Genomic DNA, 25,757 nt, shown 5'->3' on the forward strand with positions numbered 1-25,757 from the left:
TGCTGCTTATAGGAGACACACATAAAAATAAGGACAGAGAAAGACTGAAAGCAAAAGGATAGAAAAAGATAGAACATGCAAATTCTAATTTAAAAAAAGCAGGTATAACTACTAACATAAAAAACAATAGACTTTAAGGCAAGGTCCATCAACATAGATAAAGAGGACATTGTAAAATGATAAAGGGATCAACTAGGAAGGCAAAAACAATTCTCGATCTCTATGACCCAACAAATAACATGATTCAAAACATATAGTGCAAAATTGACAACTGATAGAGATAGGTAAGTATACATTCATAGTGGGAGATTTCAACTTACTTCTTTCAATAACTGATGTAACAAGCAGAAAAAAAAACATCAGAAAGCATATAGAAGATCTGGCTAACACAATTAATCAACTTGACATAATTGATAATGTATGCAGAACATTGTGTGCCCAACAAATTCAGAAAATATATTCTTTCAAGAGACCATAAAGCATGTATCAAAATTGACCATATGCTGCTCATAAAGCAAGCCTTAACACATTTCAAAGGACGAATATTGTTCAGAATATATTCTCTGATCACAGCATAATTAATCTAGAAATCAATGAGAAAAGGATAACAAGAAAATCCATGAAATATATGAATGTTCACACAAAATATCCTAATTATCAATGATAAAAAGCCTCAAGTTTCATTACTGAGATAAGTTTCATGACTGGGTTCAGATCAAGTTGGATTTGCTCTTGAACGTCATGAAAAACACCTTTTGGGGAGCCAGGCTAAGTGTGAGGGTGGTCTAAAGCAGAGGTCTGCGAATTTTTTTTCTATAAAGGGCAAGATAGTAAATATTTTAAGTCTCGAGGGCCACATATGGTCTCTGTTGCATATTCCTCTTTGTTTATCTGCTTGTTTGTTTTACAACCCTTTAAAAACAAAGGAAGCATTCTTAGTTCTCAGAGCCATACAAAACAGATGGCAGGCCACATGTTATTTGTGGGCCATAGTTTGCCGCCCCTGTAAAACATTATCGGATATGTGTGACCTCGAAAATGTGCCTCCTGTTCACTGTACTTCAGGAAGCCACTGTAGGATGTGCTCTGCCAAAATGTAGGAGTAAACCAGAGGAAGAAATGGGGTCCAGCAAAGAGGACCAAAAGAGACAGAGGTGAAGGGAAAGCAAACCCCCCAAATGATGACAAAGTTAATTACAAGAGGGTATCTCTGTCCTGAACAAAGACTCCAGGAGAGACAACACCAAGAAGATTACATTAATAGACTACCTAGTGGGTCTGGACATCCTGAGAAGAGATTTAGACAGCTGTGGGAGAATTTGGAGATCAGGTACATAGAAAATGGTAAGAACACAGAAAGCTATGCAACTAAAGAACAATAAAATATAATGATTTCACATCAAACACAAAGTTACGTTAAGAGATAAAAAGTAGTCATGGTAGTCACGTGGCTCAGGTGATAGTAATGGTCATAATAATGTAAATTCCTGATACTGAGCTAATTAAAATAATGATATACTTATTGGGAAGATGAGAGAGGGCAGGAAGGGTGACTCGGAGGTGGCAGGAGGTGGCAGAGTGAAAGAATATTAACTATCTCTGTCTTTCTCGGTGGGACGTCATTAGGCAAGGCCTATAATGAAAATATCAAGAAATAGTGGTGTAAGTATGTTATTTAGAGGCAAATGAAAAAGAAATAAGAAGTCGAAAGCAATTTGTTTTGGGAAGCAGAAAAGAGAGTCTGGGGTGGAATAGCAGAGATTTCCTGTTTTTTTTTTTTTTTTCTTATTAAGTTCAATTTGTAATTAAATTTCTGTTTTTATTTTTGGTTTGTTAAATTATTTGGCTCTTTAAACTTTGTGAACTACGTCAGTTTTTAAACTTAGAAAGAATAAAAACGAAATTTAGAAAGTACGTGAAAGAGGAACTCCATTTTCCTCAGGCGTGGCGACTGTAGTACAGTAATCCCTGTTATCCTCGGTTTCACTTTCTAAGGTTACAGCTACCCACGGTCGACTGTGGTCCAAAACTTCCAGAAATAACAACGTCTCCGTTTTAAATGCTGTGCCGTTCTGAGTGGTGTGATGAAATCTCGTGTCATCCTGCTCTGCCCCGACGGGGACGCGACCCCTCCCTCTGTCTGGTGTCTCCACTCAGTAGAGCTCCCCGCCCATCAGTCACTCGCCAGCTGTCTCGGTTATCAGATTGCCTGTCATGGCATCACAGTGCTTGTGTTCAAGTAACTCTTATTTCACTTACGAATGGCCCCAGAATGCAAGAGCAGTGATGCTGACAATTTGGATGTGCCCAAGAGAAGTCATAACATGCTCCCTTTAAGTGAAAAGGTGTGTATATATAGGAAAAAACACAGTATATGTAAGGTCCGGTACTACCCGTGGCTTCAGGTATCCACTGGGGGTCTTAGAATGTATCCTCGAGGATAAGAGGGGCTACTGCAGATGGCTTTCCCTTCACACACAACATCCGACAGATGCTTACACAACGGCCTTCTCGGGGTCTCTAGGGAACGTCTCCAGGTTGCCTGTTACGTAGTAGAGAGAACACCACAAGGTTCCTTCCATGTGTCCGCCTTGTGCAGCCTTATGGAAATATTCACCAGCTAACGTCTGTGCAGAAAGATGAACAAACATCATTCTCCTTAGCGAGGGATCCTCCTTGCTGGGCTGGTTTCACCAGAGCCAAGGTGGAGTGAGGTACTTAACGCCTGGTATCATCACAGGCTTATAACTTCCGGTGTCTTTAAGAAAGCCAAGTCAAGTTCCAGGAAGATGGCCAATCACAGAAGCCAGCCTCTGGATGTGATAACCTTGACTACAGCTATTGTGTTGATCAGGTTTACACAACAAATAAGACAATGTGTAACTACAAATATCATTGTCATCTCATTTGATCCTCACATAACCTTTGCCAGCAAGACACAAGGCTGTGTCAGAAGTCACACCAAGTGAAAATTCAGACATTTGCTTTCTAAACCTTACTTAAGACCTTTCCTTAAACTCTTGTACAAAAACTGCATTTCCTGTAGGAAGGTGAAAATTAGAAAATGACAATGCATAAAAACATACAGCCTTACATGTAATCAGAGAGGGATAGAGGGAAACAAAATAAAACACTTAGATGGGTAAACATTCTACTGATTACTATTATTTTTCCGAGGCATTTAAAGTTAACTGATGATTTTAAGCATGGGCTTTGGAGTCAGATAGGCTTGGGTTCAAATCCCCGCTCTGCTCCTTACCAGCTGTGTGACCTTGGGCATGTTAGTTATTCTCTCTCCAACTGAGAGATTAACTTGATTTTTTCAACTGAAAAAATGTGGTGTCCGATAGTACCTAGTATGAAAGGTTGTTGTGAGGATTAAATGAGGAAACATATTCTCGAGGCTTAGCATGGTCCTTCATGAAAAATAATCTCCTGATTCTCCACCCTCAGATCTGCTGCTGCCACAGTCTTGCCCAATCCACTATAAATGTCCCTCCGCTCTTCCCATCTCAATAAATGCCAAATGCTTCAGAGTTATCCTGACTCCTCTCCCCCCTCACACCTCACATCCAATCTTCAGCAAATCCTGTCACATTGACCTTCAAACCATATCCGGAATCCAGTCACATCTTAGCCCTTCTTCTGGAACTGCCCATCCTATCTCCCTTGGATTCAGTGCATTAACCCCTGCTCCCACTCTTGTCTCCTTCAAGCCTAGTATCTGCTACTATCCACGAGGAGCCTTTGAAAACACAGCCTGTCCTGCCCTGCCAAAGCTGCAAGGTATTTTCCCATCTGGCTCGGAGCAGCTGAGTTGTCACAATGCCCCGGGCACCTGCCTCCCTGACGTTATCTCCTTCCCCTAGTACCTCTGCTTCCTGCTCCTGCTACTCCAGCCTCCCTGCTGCTCCTCGAGCTGCTTTGCAGGGTTTTTACCCTGGCCGGTCCCTCTTTCTGGAATGTTCTCCCAGATATCTGCAAGACTCCTTTAAAAGTCTGTACAATGTCACATTATTAGAGATGTTCTCTGAGCTCCCTTAAAAATAGCATTCCCCAAACTCCGCCCTCCCTGTCCGCCTCATGCTTTATTTCTCCCCATAACACCCTCATATTATATACTGAATAGTTTATTGTCTTTCTCCCCCATTGGAATGTAAATTTCCCCAGAGCAGATAGTGTTTTGTCTGCAGCCGGATGCTCAGTGCCTGGCATAGGACAGGCATTCAATGACTTGTTAAATGGAATGGTGCTCACATTGTTATTATCATCATCAATATTATTATTAACAACAAGAAGCTTCCATTTCCTATGAGGATCCAGGTCCTCACTCCACGAAGTATATGACCACGAGTAAGTTACATACTCCTTCCGAGCCTCGGTTGCTTATTCTGTAATGTGGACGTGAAAAATACTAACTATTCCAGCAGGTAGTTAGGGTGATATGGGACTGCGCACGTAAAGCATTTGTGAGTGTCGGGCACAGCGGAAATGCTCAAGAAACTCTAAAGATTATCGCTGTTGTCTTCATTATTATTAAATCTCTTCTCACTTCAGGTCACCCTGTCTGAACACAGCTCTCTTTGCTTCCAGTAAGATCGGTCCAGGCACCGTCACTCGGTCTCTCACTCATTCTCACCTGGTACCGTCTCCCCCTCCCTCCCCAGTTCAAGTGCCCCCTCCTCCATGAAGCCTGCCTGACTGCGCTGGCCTTCAGCATTTCCCCTTTCCAAAACTGTTGGAGTCCTACCAATTAGCACACACTTGGAACTCGGCCAAATGCCATCCCTTGCTCTTCACTATCTTATCTGCCTGACTGGACTCTGCCCCTTGAGGGTGGAGTCTGTGTCTTGGTGCTGCTGGTACCACCCACGGTGCCTCATCCGGACCAGGTCCACAGTTCACCTTCACAAAGGCTTCATGACCCAGGAACCGACCAGCTGCCCAGCTGGTCTCATCCTACTCACTTGATTCCTTCCAGGAGCTCCTGGGAAAATGCCATCCAGATACAGGACCCCAAGATTGTATGAGGCATCTGGGTTCCCCATTTCCTCTGCTTTTAACCAGTACTTTGCCGCTTTGGCATAATTCTTCTTGAATTTGTGGTAATACCATCCCAGACCGTTGACTGCCTGATGCAACCCCTGGATTTTAGAACAAGAAAGAAAGAAAGTACTATTTTAAAAAAAAAGAAGAAGAAAAGAAACCTAAAGAGAATCAATTGTTGTGGAAAGCATTCTGCCTGAGTCTGAGCAAAACATTTGCCATCTCTTTTCTTAGGGCAGATGGCATTAAAGAAAAGCTAAGTGCTACAGAACATGATCCAGCCTCAGAGTCTTCCCAGGTGGATTTCACGTGGCTGCTGCCAGGATTCCTGCTTCCAGCTCAGCAGTGATGCTGGCCCCCAAACCATCACTCAGATCCTATGGGCTCTACGTGACGCCCTTGTCTACAAAGGCCTCTAACTGCAGCATCGACAGTGCCCTTGAAATCCACGAGCACTCCGCTGCAACAGGAGGCCTGGAGCGTGCATGGGCGGGGACGGTTTCTCGGTGACCTGTCTGCCCATCTGTTGATTACTCTGCCCTGAACACCAACAAACCCTCTGAAGGAAGCAGCTGCAACATCCTACTTGCAAAGCACAGGTGCTTTGGGACTGCTTAGCCTCATTGTTTGGGGGTGAGGCAGAAGGGGAAGATGGTGGAGAAGGGAGGAGGGTGTCAGAACTGTGTCTGAACCTGGTGCTGGTGGCGGGGAAGGGTTGATTCCTGTGATTCTAGTCTTGAGACTCCTCATTCTTGCTGACTCATGCTCTCAGGTGGCCTCTTCTGCTTTCCCCAGGTGCTCCCACCTGCTTCCACTGGCAGCCTCCAGCCTGGTTGCTGAAGGCTCAGGTGCCCTGCACAGGTGTGTGTGTGTGTGCAAACCTGGGCATTCAGTGCGCTCACCCCTCCCTTCCTACTAGACCCACAGGACCGTGAACGAGCAGTGCGAATAGGATTCGAGGGGAAAACAATGCCCTTGCATCTGTGAGACTCGTTAAGTTAGAGTCCAAGTGCGGAACCAAGTCTCTGTCACCTCCCTCTTCTCAAGTGAAGACCACGTGTCCCTTAAAAAAAGATGTCAAGATCCCAGCCTGCAGCCTATTTTGGTCTGCATGGCTCCGAAAGGGCTCTACCACCCAGACCCGATGCTGGAATCCAGGTGTCAAGAGGCCCAGGGGCAAGAAACACGGAGCCCATTAGAATAGAAGCGCCATCAGGCCAGGGGGCTTCGTTTTGTATCCCAAGCACCTATATTAGTGTTTGCATAGAGTAAGTGCTCAGTAAATATTTGATAAACGGATGAAAGCCACGCTTGAATGCAGATGCTTGACAAAATGAAACCCAAATCCTACACCCTGAGGATCCATAGTAGGGTTCAGGTTTGCAGGCCCCCAAGAAAGCTGACACTTGGGAAAGAGTCAGTGCCATGAATGCAGTCATAGAGGCATTCTTCTTGAGCCTTGCATGGTCCCAGGTGCAAGGCAGGCTCCTGATTGGTCTTGCAGAATGAGCACATTTCGATGACATAATAGACCAGGCCATACTATAGAGAGGCGAGAGCCAGCCCTGGAACAAGTCTACAGAATGGACGTACCCGAAGCCCCGCTTTGGCAGGGCTTACCTCCAGAGGCCATCAGCTTATGCAAATGTACCTGTCACCGCTCAAAACATCCACAGAACTTTTTTAGGAGTTGTATTTGGACCCGGTTCAAGAACCACATAAGAAATCTTGTTTTCTTTCCTAATACCCATCTCTTATTCTGGACATTTACTGCTCAGTTAACAGATTTGCCTTCAAGTGACTTCTGGCTAATTCCAAAAATCGAACTATGTGCACCCTTCCCCACAGTGCCCGACAAAGAACAGGGGCTTCGCAACTCCCTGCGGAATGAACGAGAATCATATAACACTTCCAAAGACGTGACTACTCCAGGCATAAAATTGCATTTCCCTCAATACTCATCTCAGCTCCTCCAACAATACATGCACAATAAAGCACATTAGACACCAGTTCGCCACCAGAATGGCTAAAGAGATGCAAAGAAACCCCATCACTGCCTCATTTTACGGTGCTCTGGAACCAATCTCTTCGATGACCAACATTAAGCTGCTTATCTATTTCTGCCTATAACTCGTGGGGTCAGGAGCTGGTGGGAACTTCTGTGGGTTCCCTTTTCCTGGGCCATATGCCTTCTTGATGACACGGAGGTGGAGGAATGCCTCCTGGCTCTCTCACTCCACGCTCCAACTTCCACTTCTACAGAAAATAAAAAAGACACTGAGCTCCCTGAAAAAGGGGAATGAGGAAGACCAGCCTTGTCCCTTAGGAGTCTTCGTGAGAGGCCAAACGGTAGCAGCCTTGGGGACAGAGGGACATTCGAGAGCCAGAAGAGTTATACAGGACCTGCTAGTGCTGTGAAATGACAAATGGTTTCCATAACTCTGTTTTATTTGTAAATTTGTATGTGCGTGCATGAGCGTGCATGCGTGGGTATGCATGCGTTGGGCGTGTATTTGCACGCAGGGATGCGTATGCATGTGTTTGTGTGTGTGTCCCTTCACAAGTGACATAACTTCTGTAGTGCTATTTTGAAACTAGCCAACTTGAAGATAACGTTGAAGAGTAAACATTGACCAAACCAAAATAATTCCGATACTCAGCAATAAACTTAATAAACAGCTCCGTTCATCAAGTGAGGAGAAGCAAGCGGGCGCTGGACATGAGAGGGTTAACCTTCAAAGGAATTAGGCTTTGGATTTTCCTAATTCAATAGCATTTATATCCATTCACTTTCAAGGAGCCCCCGCTGCTCGTTATCAGGGCAGCCCTGATTATAATTTCAGCCTTCCAACAAAATTGGCCCGAATTCTATTGACTGAAGGTGAACTCAGCTTTTGAATTTTGCTGTCTGCATTGTGGCAGGTTTCTGTATGTGTGTAGCTCAAAAATGACTAATGCTGCAATGCTGACGACCCCTCCCTCCCCACTCCAGGCTTTGTAGGGAGACGCTGGCCATTTACTCTCTAGACTTGTGAGAGTGGGTGTGTGTGGTGTAAATATTCCCCCCCACAATATGCAAAAGTGTTACCTTGGAAGCTGCTTTCTTCATCAGCTCTAAGGCAAGCCTTCTGTTCTTTTTTACTCCTTGACCCTAAACAATGATAAACAGCAATGATTACGAAGAAAATAAACCCAGCGTGCGCTCAAAAACAGGACACGGATACATCAATATTCATTATAAAATATTTGAAAATAAAACCCAAGCCTTCTTAATTAAAAATCTAATCTTAAAGATTTCTATAAGCAGTGCTGTTATATTATCATTATCATAATCATTATTATTTTGCATATATTTGTGGAGCAGAGGCTTCAAACCTCAGCCTCCCAGCTTAGCATCCATAGAAAAGTTCCCAAGGGACTCGACTTTTTAACCAAGTGATTCACATTCTTGTCAATCCACTGGTGCTGTTGGGAGGAGTTGTGAATAGGGTTAAATGATTTTGGTTATCCTGGATGCATTCCTCTGAGGGGTTATCTAATTTTCTAGCCAGATCAAGCATTTTATCTGTGTCAGAAAGTCAAGAGTTATTAGGCTGTCATTTGCAGCCTTCCTAGGTCCTCATCGGAGTCCATTGGGTGGAACACTGCAGCTTCAGAACCGACTGGAGCAGCGGTTCCAACCTTTTTGACACCAGAGACCAGAGTTCCTATAAGATTCTAATGCCTGATGATCTGAGGTCGGGCTGAGGCGGTGATGCTAGCGCTGGGGAGCAGCTGCAAATACAGATGAAGCTTAGCTCGTTCACCAGCCTCTCACTTCCTGCTGTGCCGCCCGGTCCCTAACAAGCCATGGATGGTACTGGTCCGTGGCCCAGGGGATGGGGACCCCTGGACTGGAGAACTAGCTCTGAAGGAGATAGGACTCTTTGTAATCCGGTTGCGTCAGATGCTGAGAAATACTAACAAGGTTCCTCCAGCAAAATCAAGTTTTTCCGGCTGAGGTGGTTTGTGCACCACGGAGAAAAAATGGCTTTGGGGTTTTTGTTACAAGAGAGGAATTCTATGGGAGATACCGCGGGATCATGTGGGGAAAATGGAGGGTCTGAGTGGGGCGGGAGGGGTCCCTCGAGGTCTCTCTCGACTAAGTCTGACAACGAAGATGGCAGGCAAGGGAAACTGGAAACGGCTCCTGCTCTCAAGCTCTTAACTCTAATTAAATACTTAGCTCTATAGTAAATATTCCTGTGTTAATTAACATGGGGCGAGCCCCGTCCTTCATATTTAATCCTCACGGCAACTTTGGCTGAAGTGCTGCTCTCCTTCCCACCTGAAACACTGGCCCAGAGTCACACAGTGAATGAGAAGCAGAGGCAGGATTCGAACCCAGGCAGGTGGGCTCCAGAGCCCAAGCTTCTAACCACTATGCTAGTTCCCCCCCTGTACATTTCAGGTCTATGCTGAGAAAGTATAGTGATTCATAACATCTCTGCAAGAAACCGAAAACGTGCAAGATGTGTTCCTCTCTATATCTTTCAGGACTCAAGATAAAATTGTGAATCCAGTTAAAGGTTAAATTACATACCAAGTTTCTATTAGGCTTTAACTTAACAATTTAATAAAAGCGGTGAGCTGAAGCAAAGTGGAGGATGAAAATATTTTTCAGAGGTGCACCATTACTTCATTTAATTAGCGAGGGAGAGGAAAGAGAAAGGGACACGAGGCTGCTTGGAATAACTGAATGAGGCAATGGGGCAGACTTGCTGGACCCCTGGGAAAGCGCCAGAATCACAGAATGCTAGAACCTGCTTGAACTGCAAGTTCGTGTTCCCCAAGTTCTTTGTTTTGAAGGAATAAAACAGCGGCTCAGAGAGACTGGCTTATACAAAACCTCGGATACTCTGATTTCCAGGCCAGGGAGTTTTCAGTATATTTGTTATTGAATCAGATGTGGGATAATTTCTTGCACAAAGACTATGCCCGTTGCACAAATCTGAGTAGTACTGGAGGCCGTCGAGAGAACTGTGAAGTCCTGGTAAGCAGTGAGTGCTCAGTAATATCCACTAGACGAATTTACGGAGGACAGTTGCTGCAGTCCAGGTCAAAGCTCCATCCCCAGGTGGATAGAGAATGGGATGGACTTGGCTGTCCTGGACAAGCCACAGACACCACTGTGTATCTTTGAATACAATAAGCAGAACGCCCACACGACACAGTAAGCCCAGAGTGCGTTCCTGTTCTTCACACTTGGAGAGTCTATTTTCTGCGTGGGGTTCTTTCACATGCAACACTTTTAAAGAGACCTTTTGGCCAGAGGTAAAAATGTTCCTTGAGATGAGAGCGTCCTTCATCCCACTCAGGGATAATTTAGTTAGAATGCAGGAAAACCAAAAAAGCTTTAAGGTTTGGGAAGTCAGACCCCGAGGAAACATTATATTACCTCCAGAATAATTTCTTTACATGCCTGCCTCCCCCTCTAGATTGGGAGTTCCCGGTGGGCAAAAGTAAAGTCTGAATTATGCCTGTATCTTCTCTGCAGTTTGGGTAGTGGCCAGGCCCAACTCTGGTGGACAGGTGTCTCTCCTCTGTGCCTGTCTCTGTCCCATCAGAGCATGAGTCGCCTGAGGCCAGAAACGTGGCTCATGCATCCACATACCCCTGCATCTAGCACAGAGTCTGGCACTTTGTCAGCCCTGAATGGGTGTTTATTGACTAGACACATGAATGCCTGGGCATGTGGCTAAGAGGCAAACCATGTCCATGTTGATTTGACAACTGGAAAGAGGAAGTCCAGGCTATGGATTTGGAAACCATAACAACCAATAGGTTTTAAGGCTTTGGAAGGTGAAATGTAGCAGAAGTCATAGCTGTTCATCAGTCAGTGGTCACAGCTGTGGTTCTGGAGATGGGCCTGGCCACACAAAGCCATGTCTTTGTTTGAAGACACTTGTGACCTGGGGGCAGCTGCTTTCTTTGGGCATGGACGTAGGGTCTAAGGCTTTCCTTACCAGAGCTGACAGCTCTTCACTTTCCCGGCACAAATTGCTGTCTCTGTGTTTGGAAGTGAAGATCACAGACTCTGAAGCCAGGATCCCAGTCCCAGGTTTGAAATGTATCAGTTGTGTAACCTGGGACAAGTTACAAAGCCTTTCTGTTCCCATTACCACATACAGACACAGCAATAATAACACACCACAGTCTCTACCTCGCAAGGTTGCCGTGAGGATGAAATGTGTTCATACACGTAACAGGTAATAAGTGCTCAAGCACTGTGAATTATTATTACTTTGTATAAGACACACAGTATTTTACAGTTCTGAAAGCCCATTTGTTACGCTGTTTCATTCCCTGTGTGGTCATCACCACTGTTCCATGAAATCAGATAACTCCAAGGACACAGCAGAAGAAGGACTTGAACCCCATCCTCTGTCTCCTGGACTAATGTTCTGCCTACCTGTCTCCCCTTTTCTCCTGCTGGCTTACAACCAAGATCTTCGTTTGATCAGTAGAACTGCTGAGATGCAGCCTAAACATGCCCTTTAAGCTGTAATTAGGTGACAACTTTGCCTGGTGGCAAACTCGCAGCACCTTTGGGAGTTGGTGACCATGCACGATTCATAAAATACAGGTGTCTCCTTTAGAATGCCACAGCTCTTGTGAAAGCAACGAGAATCCGGGTGCCAAACATAAGACTGATGATTAAAACTGAGACCAGGGGATTGCTTCTGACTCTGCCTTTTCTGTAAATATCCCCTCTCATCAAGAGTGATGTAAGCACCCACTGTTTCTTCAGTTACAGAAAACCTGTTTGCCTGCACACCGACAGGAAACTGCTCCAGAAGTCTGACAAGAACTACACAACCTCAGCACACACCGAGCGATCCTTACCTTGAATAACACAATGGCATAGTCATATATTAATGCGGGGTCCTCGGTCTCCAGGGCACCCTTGGCATACCACTCGATCGCTGCTTCAGGATTTTTGGCCACACCTTGCTGCCCCCAGAACAACATCTGGGCCAAGCGTTGCTTCAAGACAATAGCAATTTAGAATAATGACTCTCCTGTGTAATGTTTAACTTAAGGTTTCAAAAGGTGGGAAGACAAACGTGGCTCGGAACGTTTTTATATTGAGAACCTGGAATGTTTTTATAATGAGAACCGAGAATGAGGGAGACATGTATGTCATCTTCCAACGGGGGGTGGGGGGGGGCAGAGCCCTGAAGGTGGACCTCTGTAAATACAAGTCCTTAACACAAGTTGGAAATGGTGCATCTCTGTGTGTGTGTGTGTGTGTTCACGAGTGCGTGCGTATGAACGAATCAACTGCACCCAGGGCCAAAGCTGGACGGAGACATTTATAACCGTCTTCTCTCCTCAAATACCCCTTCTTTTGAGAGGTAGTGCCCATCCTTTTGGCCAGTGAAGAGTGCGGAGATCTATGCACATCTGTATTAATTAGGGCGTCTCTCTATAGCACTCATTAACTCCTATCCCAGCATTTGTCCACATGGCCAGCTCCACAATTAAACTCGAGGTTGGGAGCTATCTGGGGGTTAGAAGTCTCAAGATGTTATTCGTTTGCCCTCTTCCCTTCAGCCCCCACCCACCAGCACTCAACAGCAGCTCACAGAAGCTGCCCAACAAAGATTTGCTGAATGAAGGAAGGATGAAGTGTTCTTTGCTAGGAAGCTTCACGCAAGCTCTGAAGTACTCAGGAAGCGGATCTGGCGGTGTTTCCAGAACAATGCACTAGAATTCCCTCCTGTACTAGAAAGACTGCAGGCTAGGGATAGCCGTCCAAGAATGGAGCCAGAGACAATGTCTGTTAACATCCCGGCCCCCTGCTGGCCCCTGATTGTCTTTCCTTCTTTCTGCTTCTCCTCTCATCGCCTTCTCTTCCCTTCCCACTCCTCCTCCTGCCAAGGACTTATAACTTCCAGCGAAATAGCTCCCGAAATGCTAGAAGACCTGGCTACAGAGAGTGGGAGACTGGTTACTACTGTCTGAAAAGTATGCTTGGCAATGTGTTTATTCTTTTCTGTTTTCTTTCTCTTTCCACTTCTGGTCTTCCGCCCACTTAGCAGACCCAGAGGCATTTCCTGACACTGTGTGCTCACCAGGAGCACGAAGCCAAGGCCAAATCCTTTGGGAAGGAGGTCACCCCGCTCCTGGTGCAATCAGCCTTAGTGAGCTCCCATCAGGAGGCTTTCTTCCTAGCAAAATCAAGGCAAGAAGGTGGATAGAGGACACTCTCCCAGCCTTCTAGTACCTCCTAAAGGTCCATCCAAAAGACAAGGCATGTTCAAGAGACAATGCTGACCTTTTTGATCTAATATGCTGCAGGTGATTTTCTGTAATTCTCCTAGCTTAATTCATGGCCTTTTTCTTGATGCTCATCTAATCTCTCCTGTACCCCAAGATGCTTCTTTTTGTTTCTGCCTAATACACTAAAATGTGTGATGATAGTCTGCAGGACCAATCATAAATACTGTGGCTCTCTCTGGGTGCAGGGTAGGACTATGCTGCCAGCCCACTTGAAGTCAAGAGTGACCAAGTGACTTGTTTTGGCCAATGAAATGTGAGAAGTGACATGTGCCACTTCTGAACAGAAGCATTAAGAGTCAGCCTGTGATGTACTATGGCTATTGTGCTGTGTCAATAGTTTTGGAAGCAAGTATCGAGATGGAAACTCTGCTAGTTTGGGTTCCTAGGAGCCTATGATATGATAGCACGGCCCATGTGTTTGACTTTCCTCAGACAGGTAGTATGAGCAAGAAATAAACCAGCACTGTTATAAGCCACTTAAGTCTGGGATATTTTGTTACCACGGCATAACCTGGTCTATTGCAACTGCAGATTTCTAAGCCGATGGACTGCTTTTTACCTGAGCTGCGGCATTGCCCCGGGTAGCTTCGTGCTTCAGCCACATAAAGACGTCTCCATCCTCTTTGGTTTGTACCTTGAGTATTTCATCATCTTTTAGTCTAATTGTTTCAACATATGCCTAAAAAGGCAGGAAGGAAAGGAGAGAGGGAGGGAGGGAGAGAGGGAGGGAGGGAAGAGGGAAAGGAAGAAGGGGAGAAAGGAAATATCCAAATGATATGGGTATGCAAAAAATATGACATAATTCTTAAACCAGAAATTGCTCATGGAAAAAAATATATGAATAATCGAAATACAAGGTGTGTCCGCAACATCGTAAGACCAAATCCTTTTTAAATGGGTATATTGCATCTAATGTATCTAAATGAGTATTTTTGCGCCTATCGAAGCATTTGCTTTGGGAAGACAAAATTTATTTCACTTCCACTTCTATTGCTTAAGCTTGTTCAGAAGTCTACTTTTCTGCCTCTGATTTCAGAACCAGATTACACACAGCATCAAAAAGGTAAATCAATATTTTCTAAGTATAACCTATTTTTCATCCCAAAGTGTTATTATCCTGCATGACTAACTCTTTTTATTTAGCAGGCTTAGCTTCAAATATCTTTTGGCTATTTCCAAAAATTAAATCTACCTTGAAAAAAAGAGGGCATGTTAACGCTGAGGATGTGAGCGAGAATGTGCTGGAGGCTCCAAAGATGAACCTAAAGGGAAAGTTCGCGAAAATGTTTTGCATTTGTGCACAGCCTCCCAGGTATCTGACTCTTCTGAAGAAAATAAGACTCATTTTGATGTAGAAATTTTGGCTGTTTATCAAAAAAAAAAAAAAAAAGGTCGTGTTATTTCACGGTTTCCCCTTCTCCCCTTATACATAATGAATTATATCTAATGCCTCAAGAGATACTGGCGAGGGCTTCCCACATCAGCGCAGCCACAGGCAGATGGTAGTAAAATTGGGTCTGGATGAGTTTGGAGGAACAGCCTCGGAGAACAAGGGGCTGATTTCCCTCCTGACACTCTCTGTCGACGAGGCAGGAAAAATACTTAGATTTACAAACTCTGGCCTGCAGCCCAGTTCCTGGGGTCTCTCAGCCGCCGCCCTTTCAGGGCCACTAGGGGGGCTGAGACTTGGGGACAGTGCTAGGTAGGACTCAAAACCAGGGGGCATCCATTCCTGTCGGATGTTTAACCTCAGGAGGCCCCCAAGCGAAGAGCAACGATGAGAATAACAATGCCCCCTGCCTTTTATTGAAACCAACTCTGTGCTGGGTGCTTAACAATTGTTGTTGTTTTTTTTTTTTTTTAATTAAGTTGTCATAACAGGGCCATGACCCAAATAGCACTGTCCTCAATTTACAGGCAAAGAAACGGAGGCGCAGAAAGTGAAACCATGAACTCGAGGTCACATTGTAGAGCTGGCTCTGGAAGCCAGGCTGGCTCGAGTCCAAAGACAAGGCTCTGACCTGCTCCCCCATGATGTCCTCTAGTGAGAAGGTTCTGGAATCCTGCCTGGACACAGGCCACTCTATCTCATTAACCCCTTGCCAAGTGGATAGCCAATGAGTGGGCACTTCAGCTCAAACTCCGGGGAACACGACTGTCTGTGACGAGCCTGGAATGGGGCAGAGGCTCGAGCTGCTCCGACAATGGAATTCACAGCTAGACGTTTTTTGTACGACTAGAGGAGTTTGGGTGTTCTGATTTGGGGTCGTTTTTCTTCTTTTCCTTCTTAATTTTGTCATGGGATTGAAAAGAAAGAGCCAACGCATGAAGACACAGTTCCTGCCCTACAGGATTTATACTCCTCGGCATTCCTGCTGCTCTCTGGCAGTGATGCTGTGCTGCGGTACCCGGCCCAGACGGCGCGCCGGCCGCTGCTCCAGCGGCTTCGCTCAGAATGACTCACTGACTCTCATCAGACAGTCGCGATCAATATCCCCAAGTCGCCGATGTGAAAACTGAGACCCAGAGAGGTTTAGTAACTTACTCAAGGTCATGTATTTAATTCTCCAAACTTAGGAGTCACCCAGGCCAGCTGGCTGGGGGCCACGGTCCCTGTCCAGCCTCACTGCCCTGTGAAGGACTCATGAGTCTGGGAGGATGTTTCCTCGTTCCCCCTTGTACACAATGAACTCTATCCAACAGTGCCATGCGGGGGTCTTGGCAAAGGCCATGTTTCCGGAGGACCTTGCAACCGTGAATAACTACAGAGAAGGAACACTTTTGCCTTCTGCGTCGCTGTCCCCAACCAAGGCAACTCGGCAGTGCCATCGCACCTTGCAGCAAGGTGGGGCCGCTAAGGTGGGGCACAACCTTCACATCAGACCACGGGGAATGAATTCTCACTCACCACTACCTACCTGTGGGCCTTGGGCCCCTGGCCTTATTTATCTGAGACTCGGTTTCTGTATCCATAAAATGGAGTTTAGCATGGTATCTGCCATATGTAAAGTATTCAATCTATGGGCCATGATTTTTATAGGGCATAGAGTTAGAAAGACCTAGGTTCAAATCCAGGCCCTACTATTCATTTGCTGTGTGACTATGGGCAAATTCTTTAGCTTCTCTGCATCTTGGTTGCCTCATCTATAAAACGGGAATAATACTCATACTGACCTCCTAGGATTGCGTGAGGATCAAATGAGATTGTCCCTGAGATCTCAGCGGAGTGTCTGGTACATGGTAAGCTCTCGGTAAGGGTAACTCATTATGTTTGAGGTCCGTGGTTCGTTCTAACGTGCGAAAAAGGCTGATAGCAATTTAGAACATCAGCCCTCCTGCTGGTATTTGCAGTTTCGTACAGCTCGAAGCCTTGCCTCGTGGGGGCGAAGAGCCATCTAAGAGAACTGCATGCTTTAGAAGGTGGAAGGCGCAGAACTTGAGGCGGGAGCACTGGGTCAGAAACATCCGAGAGCTCACACGGTGGGCTGGGCTCCACATTGCATGAGTTACCTTACTCACGCTGTCGCCACCGTGCGAGGCGCAGGCCACCACGGCTCCCATTCTACAGGTGCAAAACTGTACAGAGAGGTGGGCGGAATCATCCAAGATGTCACGCCCAGTGAGGAGCAGACCCGGCACCTGGTCTGGGCGAATCTAGCCCAGCAGCCACACCCAGCCAGGCGGTTAGGAGCCTCTCCTTGTTCTGGGGTCAGCACGGCAGCAACGAGGGGTCAGTGCCACAGGCCCAGGCCTTCTGTGAAAGCCGACCCCCTACGAACACATCTGATGAAGGGACAACCCTAAAAGGGAACAGCATTTGGTTGTTCATTCATTCAGACATGTGTGACCAGGAATGATGTTTCACATGGGAAAGTGACCAATCCAGAAAGAAGCTGTAGCACAGGGAAACAACGGTGGGGGTGAGGACAGGGGCAGAGCTGGGGAGATGCTGTCGGGGACCCAGAGTCCCAGACTGAGCAGTGGCTTCTTCCGTAGCTTCCGGATTTTTTGCTGTTGTTGTCATTGCTGTGTTATAAATCAAGGTCCCTAGAAAAATCAGTTCGCAGCCTATACTGCAGGGTTAAAACTTGCCGACCAGGTCAGAGGAGGTCTGATGTCTGGAGGCTCTGGAGTCCTCAGACCTCCTGGACCCAGTGTCAGAGAAAGCTTCACGCCATCCCAGGCCAACGGTGCCATCAGTTAAGGCAGCGGTCCCCAACTCTTTTGACACCAGGAATCGGTGCTCCCATGAAAATCTAATGCCTGATGACCTGAGGTGGAGCTGGGGTGGTGATGCTGGCGCTGGGGAGCGGCTGCAAATACAGACAAAGCTTCACTCGCTGCTCACCTCCTGCTGTGCGGCCTGGTTCCTAACAGGCCACAGACAGGTACCAGTCCATGGCCCAGGGGATTGAGGACCCCTGAGTTAAGGTGTTTGTGGGGAATGGAGAGAAAAGGATGGTGAGTTTCCTTTGCAGTATGTCATGATTGTAGATGCAGATTGCAAGAACTATCTCAGCTGGAGAGGAAGGTTTGAGTGTCATCAGTATGTGGAGGACAGTTAAAACCAGGGGGATGGATTAGATGAGACCCCTGCCCCTCTAGCAAGTGTAGAGAGAGCAGGCTGGGGACCAAACCTTTTGGAAAAGCAGGTTCTAAAAAGTAACGAGAATCAGAGGAACTCATTTGCAATTAAGTCACAAAACAAACAAAAAACAAGCATCTTCTTTTTCTTTAACCTGAAGCCGAGTCTCACTAAATCATAAAGAAGTGATGTGAAGAGAGATTACTAATAAAGAAGATGAAATGATGTGAACCACGAGTTACATAAAAGAGAAAATGAAACAAGAATCAAGAAAGAAACTTCTGACGGAGGCTTGGTTTGTTAATTAGAGGTCTGGCTTTCCGTATCTCCTCATCTGCTACGTGCTGCTGGTGAATTAATAGAGTTCTCGACAAAAGGACATTTAAGTCAACGTATGACACCTGCTTAAATTCTCAAGAAGCCATTAATTACACATTTTTAAGAAAATGAGCTATGACACAACTCTTCTAACTGTGTAATTCGTATCTGGGCTTCTTAATCATACGACTTTTCAGCTGCAAGATGGATCTTTTCTATTCATCTTCTCTGGTTCTGACCAATTAAACATTTTCTTTCATAATCATAACGTTTCATGTGCCAGATCTTCAAAAGAAAAGGAGCTTGTTAGCAATATACCGTTTCCTGTTGCTAATTTATGCCGAATTAGAATTCTTAAAAGTATAATGTATACATGTAGGACATCATTAACACATTCAGGTTTAGTAGAACGATGCCAATATTATTTTGTGACTTGATTTTGTATGACTGCTCTTCATAATAATTTTTTAAAAAAACTTTTATCAATTATTAAATTCTTGTCAAACGGAGGTCAAATCTTAACACATAGTATATACACACCAAGAGAAAATATATAATGATGATGAGAATGTGGAAGTTTATTAAAAACAAATCATTATTTTCTAAAGGAATCGGAATGTCTATATAGAAAGCCTTTTGGTGTTTTATAGCCTGACTCATGTTTAATGTTCACTGACAGCATATATCTTTGAGTCATTTATTTCATAACTGTATAGTAGTCACTGTCGATTTCTTTTCTATCCATTCCCGGTCATCAAAGCACACATTTTTCACACTGTGGGTTTCTGAGTGCAATCCAGGAGCAACGCTGGGGCACAGTGAGTGGTCTGATTCCCAACTAGCTGCTCAGCCTAAGATCCCATGTCCTGACCTAGCCGGGCTGATCCCCCAAGCTCGCCGAGCATAAGCAGGGAAAATCAAGAGTTTACGGCCTGGATCAAGGTCCAGTCTGGCACCGCAGTCTGTACTGCCTATGGCTGCACACACCCAGGCACCCCATTCATTCATAATTCATATACTGCCTCATATATCACAGAGTCGGGCAGGTGCAAGAGAGACTGTATAGGCAGAGCCTAAAATATTTACTATCTGGCCCTTACAGAAACAAACAAACAAACAAACAAACAAAAAACTGCTGACTCTTGGTACAAACTACTGGCACTTCCTCTCAACTTGACCACTTCAAGTGTTATGACCATCAGAACATCTTAAATCCTATCTGGAGAAAGAGGATATAGAAACACACATTCTGAGAAGGTAACGACATCACAGTCTACTCCCACCGGGTACGGAGCTCCATCATCTTGAGGCAGCTTTCCCCGCGTTCCCACACTAGCACCTTTACTCAGACCCTTTTATTCGCCATCATCCAAACAAGTGTAGAAACGAGCCATCAGTTGGTATAACGTAACACAAGATGTGTTTGGGGGTAGATGTGAGCCATTGATCTCTTTGCCCGATGAGTCAAAAAGATTTGGGAGCCTGCAATATTAGGGACTAGAGTTAGCACCCCTTGTCTGGTCCTTAAACTGGGACAGGATCAAGTCCTCGAATGTCACGTGCTCTTGGTTACCTGGGAGCACTGGACTAGCAAGGTTCACGTGACAGGAACAGATGCAACGGGAGCACAGCTAGGGACGGAGCAGGCTTCCTCATACCACAGACCTGCTTGCTCGCTACGTATAAATGGGAGCCCTGTGTTTACTGCCCCCCCCCCAGACTCAATGTGATTAACCCCCCCTCCCCCGACATCTCCGGCGCTCACCACTTCACACGGTCTTAGCACGAAGAAAAGATGCCTATGTTTCTGGCACACATTTTTTTTTTTTTGCAGAATCGAAATCGATCCAGGGCTAGATCTACCTTTTGCGTAGCGGTCCTCCCACTCACGGAAGGCTTTCCATGCATAGATGGAAGATTGTGTCTACACTCAGCCTGAGAACACAGTCAAGACACACAGACTGGAGAGTGGAAGAAAGCTTTTCCCTCCATCAGATCACGTTCATCCTCTGGAGGCCAGCGAATAAACCAGCCACAGATACAGACACTTGATAAAAATTCAGGAACGTCTGGTAAAAAGGGCTATAACTACTTCCATTTTTCTTTCATACCTGATCTCCTTGTAGCGTGTGCTGGTCAAGGGGTGTCTTCGTGGCAATATTGCTGTAGTAGGCGTAGGACAGCTCCCAGTCCAGGGGGTAGTTATCAATACCCTGGTAGTGTTTGTACCCAAGATTCATCGAAGACAGCCTCTCACTGCCCTGGCCTCCAACCAAACTGTACAACATGCCCTGTTAGGAAAAAATTGACACTTTTCACAAGATTATAGATGAGGGTCATAAAATTCAACCATCTGGCTCCATTCCTATATATGAGCCTACTCATTCGAGAAATATGCTAACATCCCTTTGAAAAAATCTTTAGAAAAGAAAGCACAACAGCTTTCTAATGATTGACAGATTCCAAGCGATCTGTCCCTCTAAATGTCTCATAGCTTAAAATTCCTTGACTTTCGCCCTTTTCTCAGTGCAAACAGGGGCCGTCCCCTGCCTTCTCTCACAGCATCTCTCTGGGTGTCCACTGGCTGTTAGGATCCCTGGTCAGCTTCAGCTACAGCCCAACGGTCTGAAGAGCAGGCCATGTGCTGACCTCACACTCTCACAATGTTAGTGTTGGGAAGGGTCTTTTCAGATAGACCACCCTCATTTCACAGTTGAGGAAATAGAGGCCCATAGAGGTGAAGTCATTTATCTATGGCCAACCAACCACTCTGTGGCAGAGACTAGGCTAGAAGCTTCTACAATATTCCACCTTTGTGGGGATTGACGCAGGGACTCAGGAAAGTCGGCCATCAATCGCGAGCTTCTATAAGCCAGAAACACACAAAGAAGTCACTGAAAAGGAAATGGAGCCATCTGGGCGTGTCTACACAGTACAATCTCAAAATCCAGTGTGCGAATTTGAAAACTTAAAGGGATTAGGGGCCATTTAGTAGTACTTATAAAAATGTGATTCCAAATGTTAGACAAGTTGCATAATATATCTGGATCTGAAACCAAAAGTAAAACCATCTGGTATGGCTTCTATTTTGATGGTAGAAGGCTAGATGCAACAATACTTGGCTTAGAGAACCTGACTTCACTTAACTAAAAAGTATTGGGATAATGGTCCCACAGCCAGAGTGGTTACGAGACTTGGGTAAGAGATAACCTGTCCTTGAAGGGCTGAGTTTCTGGTAAACCCTGCCCAAACTTTTCCTTCATGTATACTAATCACGTCCCGAAGACTGAGAGGGGAAACCAAAAGCAGGAGATACTGTGTTTAACACAGCACTAGGATGTTTTTCTTGAGTGGAAAGATTTTAAAGGATTCCAGGGAGCGTGAACCTGTCGGGTTGCTCCTGCAGCATGAGAGCATCACTCTGCAAATACGATGCGAGGGACTGATGTCCTTGGAACCCATGAAATACTCTACCTGCAGCTGATCCCGAGGCACATTTAATCCCGTTTCATAAAAGACTGCGAGGTAGTAGGATGCTTTATGATAGCCACAGCAGCTGGAATCCATCAGGAAGGGGATGACAGAGCTAATTTGGTGAAGACCATCAACACGAGAGAGTCTCTCTACAGCCTTTTCAAATATCCTCTCGCCGATTCCTAATACAGATTCATTTTGGTTCCTTGGCACTGTAAATAACACAAGTCACAACCCACACAATTAATTACCATGGGATCGACGTGGCTTTAGAAAAAAGAGGGAAAAGCCAATTAAACCATCTGAGTTATTAATACAGTCGGTTCCGCAGAGCCTTGAAATATACCACCTTCCGGAGAGGTAAATCAAACCCTTTGGGGATGCCACAGTGTCATTCTGTAAATAGCTTTTTCTTTGGCACCAAATGACAGCCTAGTATCCTAAGAAAAAGGATGTGCCTTATATAGCTGAGACAGCGCCTCGAAAGAGTAATTTACACAATGTAACTCAGTGCCAAATCAGGACCACCGAAACTTCCAGAGAGACTTTTTTCCCTCTTAGACTCTTGGGGAAAAAAAAATGTGTTTCATTTCAGAAATAATTCCTAGGTGCTGCTCTAAAAAGTTGAGCAAAAGAACCCATATTTTGAGATGCTTTCTTATCTTTTGCCTCCAGTTTTTCTCAGGGGTTTCTAAAAACAATTTCGAATGAGTCGACTTTTATTGAGGGTGTACAAAATGCCAAATATTGGGTTAGGCATCTTATGTAAACTATGTCACGTAATCCGAACACTTTTATGAGGTAGGTACTATTATTAGCATCCTCGTTTTTTCAGATGAGGAGACTGAACCCTGGAGAGGTCACCTAACCTGTCTAAAGTTACAAAAAGCTGGCACACGGCTGAGCCAAGTTCGGAATCCAGCTTTGCCGGTCAGGAAGGCCAGGGTTCCTTCTCAGTCTGCTACACCTACCACCTGATTAACAGGCTACCAGTTGTCCTAATAAGCACCTTACCATCAAATTAGAGACCTCTTTACGCAACTGCTTTAAGTTATATGATACTTCTTTTGACCTAATCCTCCCATAAATCTGATGAACGTTTTAAGCCTTTAAGCATTATAACGATCAAGTTATATGGTCATTTCGAGTAAGCGTTAGTCTTCTAAGGTCTGTCCACATCATTCATATCTCTTGTTTATTAATTCAGACAATGAGTGTTTACTTTCTATTTTATGTTGTTACCGAAGAGCACATAGGATTGAAGATACTATTTACATTTAAAGAGAAATGATTAATTTACTTCAGACTAAAATTTTATCTGCCTAAAAATTATGTCTTAACATTTTTCTTTGATTTTTCTTCATTCTACCCAAAATTAAAATGTTCTTAACAATTTTCAGGAGGCCACAAGCGATTCACTCTATCAGCAGCACCCCGTAAGGGAATGAAGAGACATGAGTTTTCGATGTGGGGAAACTTGAATGGGAAGCTCTGAGATGAGACTGAATTTATTTAAGGGCAATTCCCTCACAGAGGTCCAAGCTAAGCACAGAGACCAGTGGCATTCTGGACTCTGTGAAACCCAAGCCATTAGTTACGAGCGGGTGCCAGCCCCTCTGGGCACACAGGCAGGCTGGGCTGGCTGCCCCTGAGAGGGGGGCATGTGTCTTTGCCCAGCTGTAGGGAAGGAGCCCACCCGCACCTCCACCTAGTGCTAAGAAGTCTTATCTCCTGCTACTGGAATTCCTCACCCCGGACCTCTTGGGGTTTCTAAGACACAGCAGCTGGGTCTGCTTTACACTTTCCATCCCAAGTGGTAGTTGCTGGAAAAAAAATCACCTTAATAAACAAATAGAATTTGCTCCTCTTTCTGTATTTTTTTTGAGCCCTAAAGAAATAGCTTTTTGTAAAAAAATAAAAATAAAAAAATAAAACAATACATATTTTTAGAAAATAAAAACAGAAGTTCCCTCTCTCCCAATCCTTCTTAATAGCAAAGATAAACACTGTTACGAGCTTGGTGTGTTGTTTCTGGGCTCCTCCTTCGCACAGACAAAAATTCATATTCACATCTTTCTGCATGTATACATGCATGTTTTCTTCTCAAAAAAATGCCTATAGATTCTGACCTTCGACTTTTAAAAATTAACCATATATCATGAGCGTCCGTCCATGGCTGTCAGAAGCTCATTCTTCCTAAAGCTTCAATAGTATTGCATTCTATAGCAGGGCTGGTTTTTTTTTTTTTTTTTTTTTTTAGACCGTTGGGTTGCTTCCAGGGGTTTTGCTATAACCAACAACATGTAAGTGAACATCTTTGAACATTTCCTTCTGCTCGTCTGTTGAGATACATCTGAATAACAACACCCTTTCCACCGGGAGTCTGGAGATCTAATGTTGGTTTTTCCCTTTGCGTAGTTGAGAGAATTTCACCCTCCTCAACCATTTGATGAGGTATAAACCTTCAATGAATGCAGTGTGCACCACGGCACTCAAATAGAGGTGCAAAAGAATCCCTACTTCTACTTATTCACATATTTTCTTTTAAATACATGTTCATCTCAGATACCCCTCTGTGCACATTCTGAGCAAATCAACATCAGCATTTTGCTAACGATTCATCCTTGCCTCACCTGTCCTGCCAAACACCTAACTAAGACGATGAATTTTGCCTGAGTAGCCATGGACACAGGCTTTGTGGGTTCAGAGAGAAGAGACTCCAAACCAAATGAAGCTCCAAATGAAACACTTGCCCTACTGACCCCTGGCACAGAACTCCAGAAATCCTTAGTGGGAGTGTCCAGGTAGCTTGGATTGCTGGAGAATAAGGAACAAAAGAGGAATATATCAAAAGCTCTAATCTTTAGCACAACTTTGCAGATTGAAACATAGGCAGGTTGAAAAGGCTTCATGAGTTCTTTAACGTATTAAAATGAACTCCCCCAAAATATTACCAATCAGTATTTTCTCGGCAAAAGAACCTAAACAATTTTCTACACTACTGAATATAATAAAAAATAAGTCTACAGTAAAACCGCTCATTTTGCACATTCCTTAAAGTTCAAACTCTGACTGTAGCGCACCATCAAAGCCATCAAGTCATTGGTGATATTGTAAAACTGGCAATTTTGAAATCAGTTTAATGAAACTGTTAATTTCACCCATCTGGTTTAGCATATGTATTTTTTCTAGTTGATCTGAACTAAAAAACATGCCTTGTTTATGGAGATTAATGGTGTAATGAAAAACAAACAGAAAAAGGAGACACTTTTCGATTTTCTTCTTCCTGCATCAGAAGCTAAGGGAACAAAGGGCATCAGCTCTGCTCATTAACCTATTTTCCAGGTAGCATGGCATTGTTAATTTTCCTCTTTTTCTTTTTTCTTTCTTTCTTTCTTTCCTTCCTTCCGTCCGTCCTTCCGTCCCTCCCTCCCTCCCTCCCTCCCTCCTTCCTTCCTTCCGTCCTTCCCTCCCTCCCTCCCTCCCTCCCTCCCTCCCTCCCTCCCTCCCTCCTTCCTTCCTTCCTTCCTTCCTTCCTTCCTTCCTTCCTTCCTTTTCTTTTTTAGCAATGCCGTAAGGCCGCCATTTGTGCATCCATTGTTAAAAGAGGCAAAAAGAAAATGAGAAGGTAGCCTCTTCCTGAAGGACCTGGATTCAGCATCTGATTGAGAATTCAGGAGAAAGACCAACTCACTTCTCGTGAGAGGAACTGGGATATCAGTAGGAAAGTCATTTCTAGTTTCAAGCTTTCAAAAAGTGTAATCCATCCAAAGTAGATGTTCTAAAGTGAAAAAACATAAAAGTGAATGAAGAAAATGTCGTTTAGGCAGAAAAAGATCTTCACCAAGTTTTCTAGTTGGAAAAAAAAAAACCACTGCATTCTTCATTTACCTCTGGTCAGGTGAGCTGCACTGGGTTCCCGACACCTAAGAAGGTGGCCAATTTCTATCTTGGAAGTAAACGCTGTGTACTTTTCTGTGCAAATTTTCAGGTTTTATAGATGTAATTT

General features: G+C 44.7%; 1 protein-coding gene across 2 annotated transcripts in view; it reads right to left on the reverse strand.

Annotated features, from left to right (window-relative positions):
• The window catches only part of SEL1L3 (SEL1L family member 3), a 93,598-nt gene that overhangs the window by 22,815 nt on the left and 45,026 nt on the right, over positions 1-25,757 (reverse strand). For both annotated transcript variants that reach the window (XM_036227566.1, XM_036227567.1), the window contains exons 10-16: positions 21,749-21,960; positions 20,386-20,565; positions 13,931-14,050; positions 11,932-12,072; positions 8,135-8,197; positions 4,968-5,144; positions 2,500-2,627 (exon numbers count right to left, since the gene is read on the reverse strand). In XM_036227566.1, the coding sequence (XP_036083459.1) occupies positions 2,500-2,627; positions 4,968-5,144; positions 8,135-8,197; positions 11,932-12,072; positions 13,931-14,050; positions 20,386-20,565; positions 21,749-21,960 (1,021 nt within the window). The remainder of the gene's footprint in view (positions 1-2,499; positions 2,628-4,967; positions 5,145-8,134; positions 8,198-11,931; positions 12,073-13,930; positions 14,051-20,385; positions 20,566-21,748; positions 21,961-25,757) is intronic.

Source organism: Rousettus aegyptiacus, unplaced genomic scaffold, assembly GCF_014176215.1.
Source record: "Rousettus aegyptiacus isolate mRouAeg1 unplaced genomic scaffold, mRouAeg1.p scaffold_m13_p_10, whole genome shotgun sequence".
NCBI lineage: Eukaryota > Metazoa > Chordata > Mammalia > Chiroptera > Pteropodidae > Rousettus > Rousettus aegyptiacus.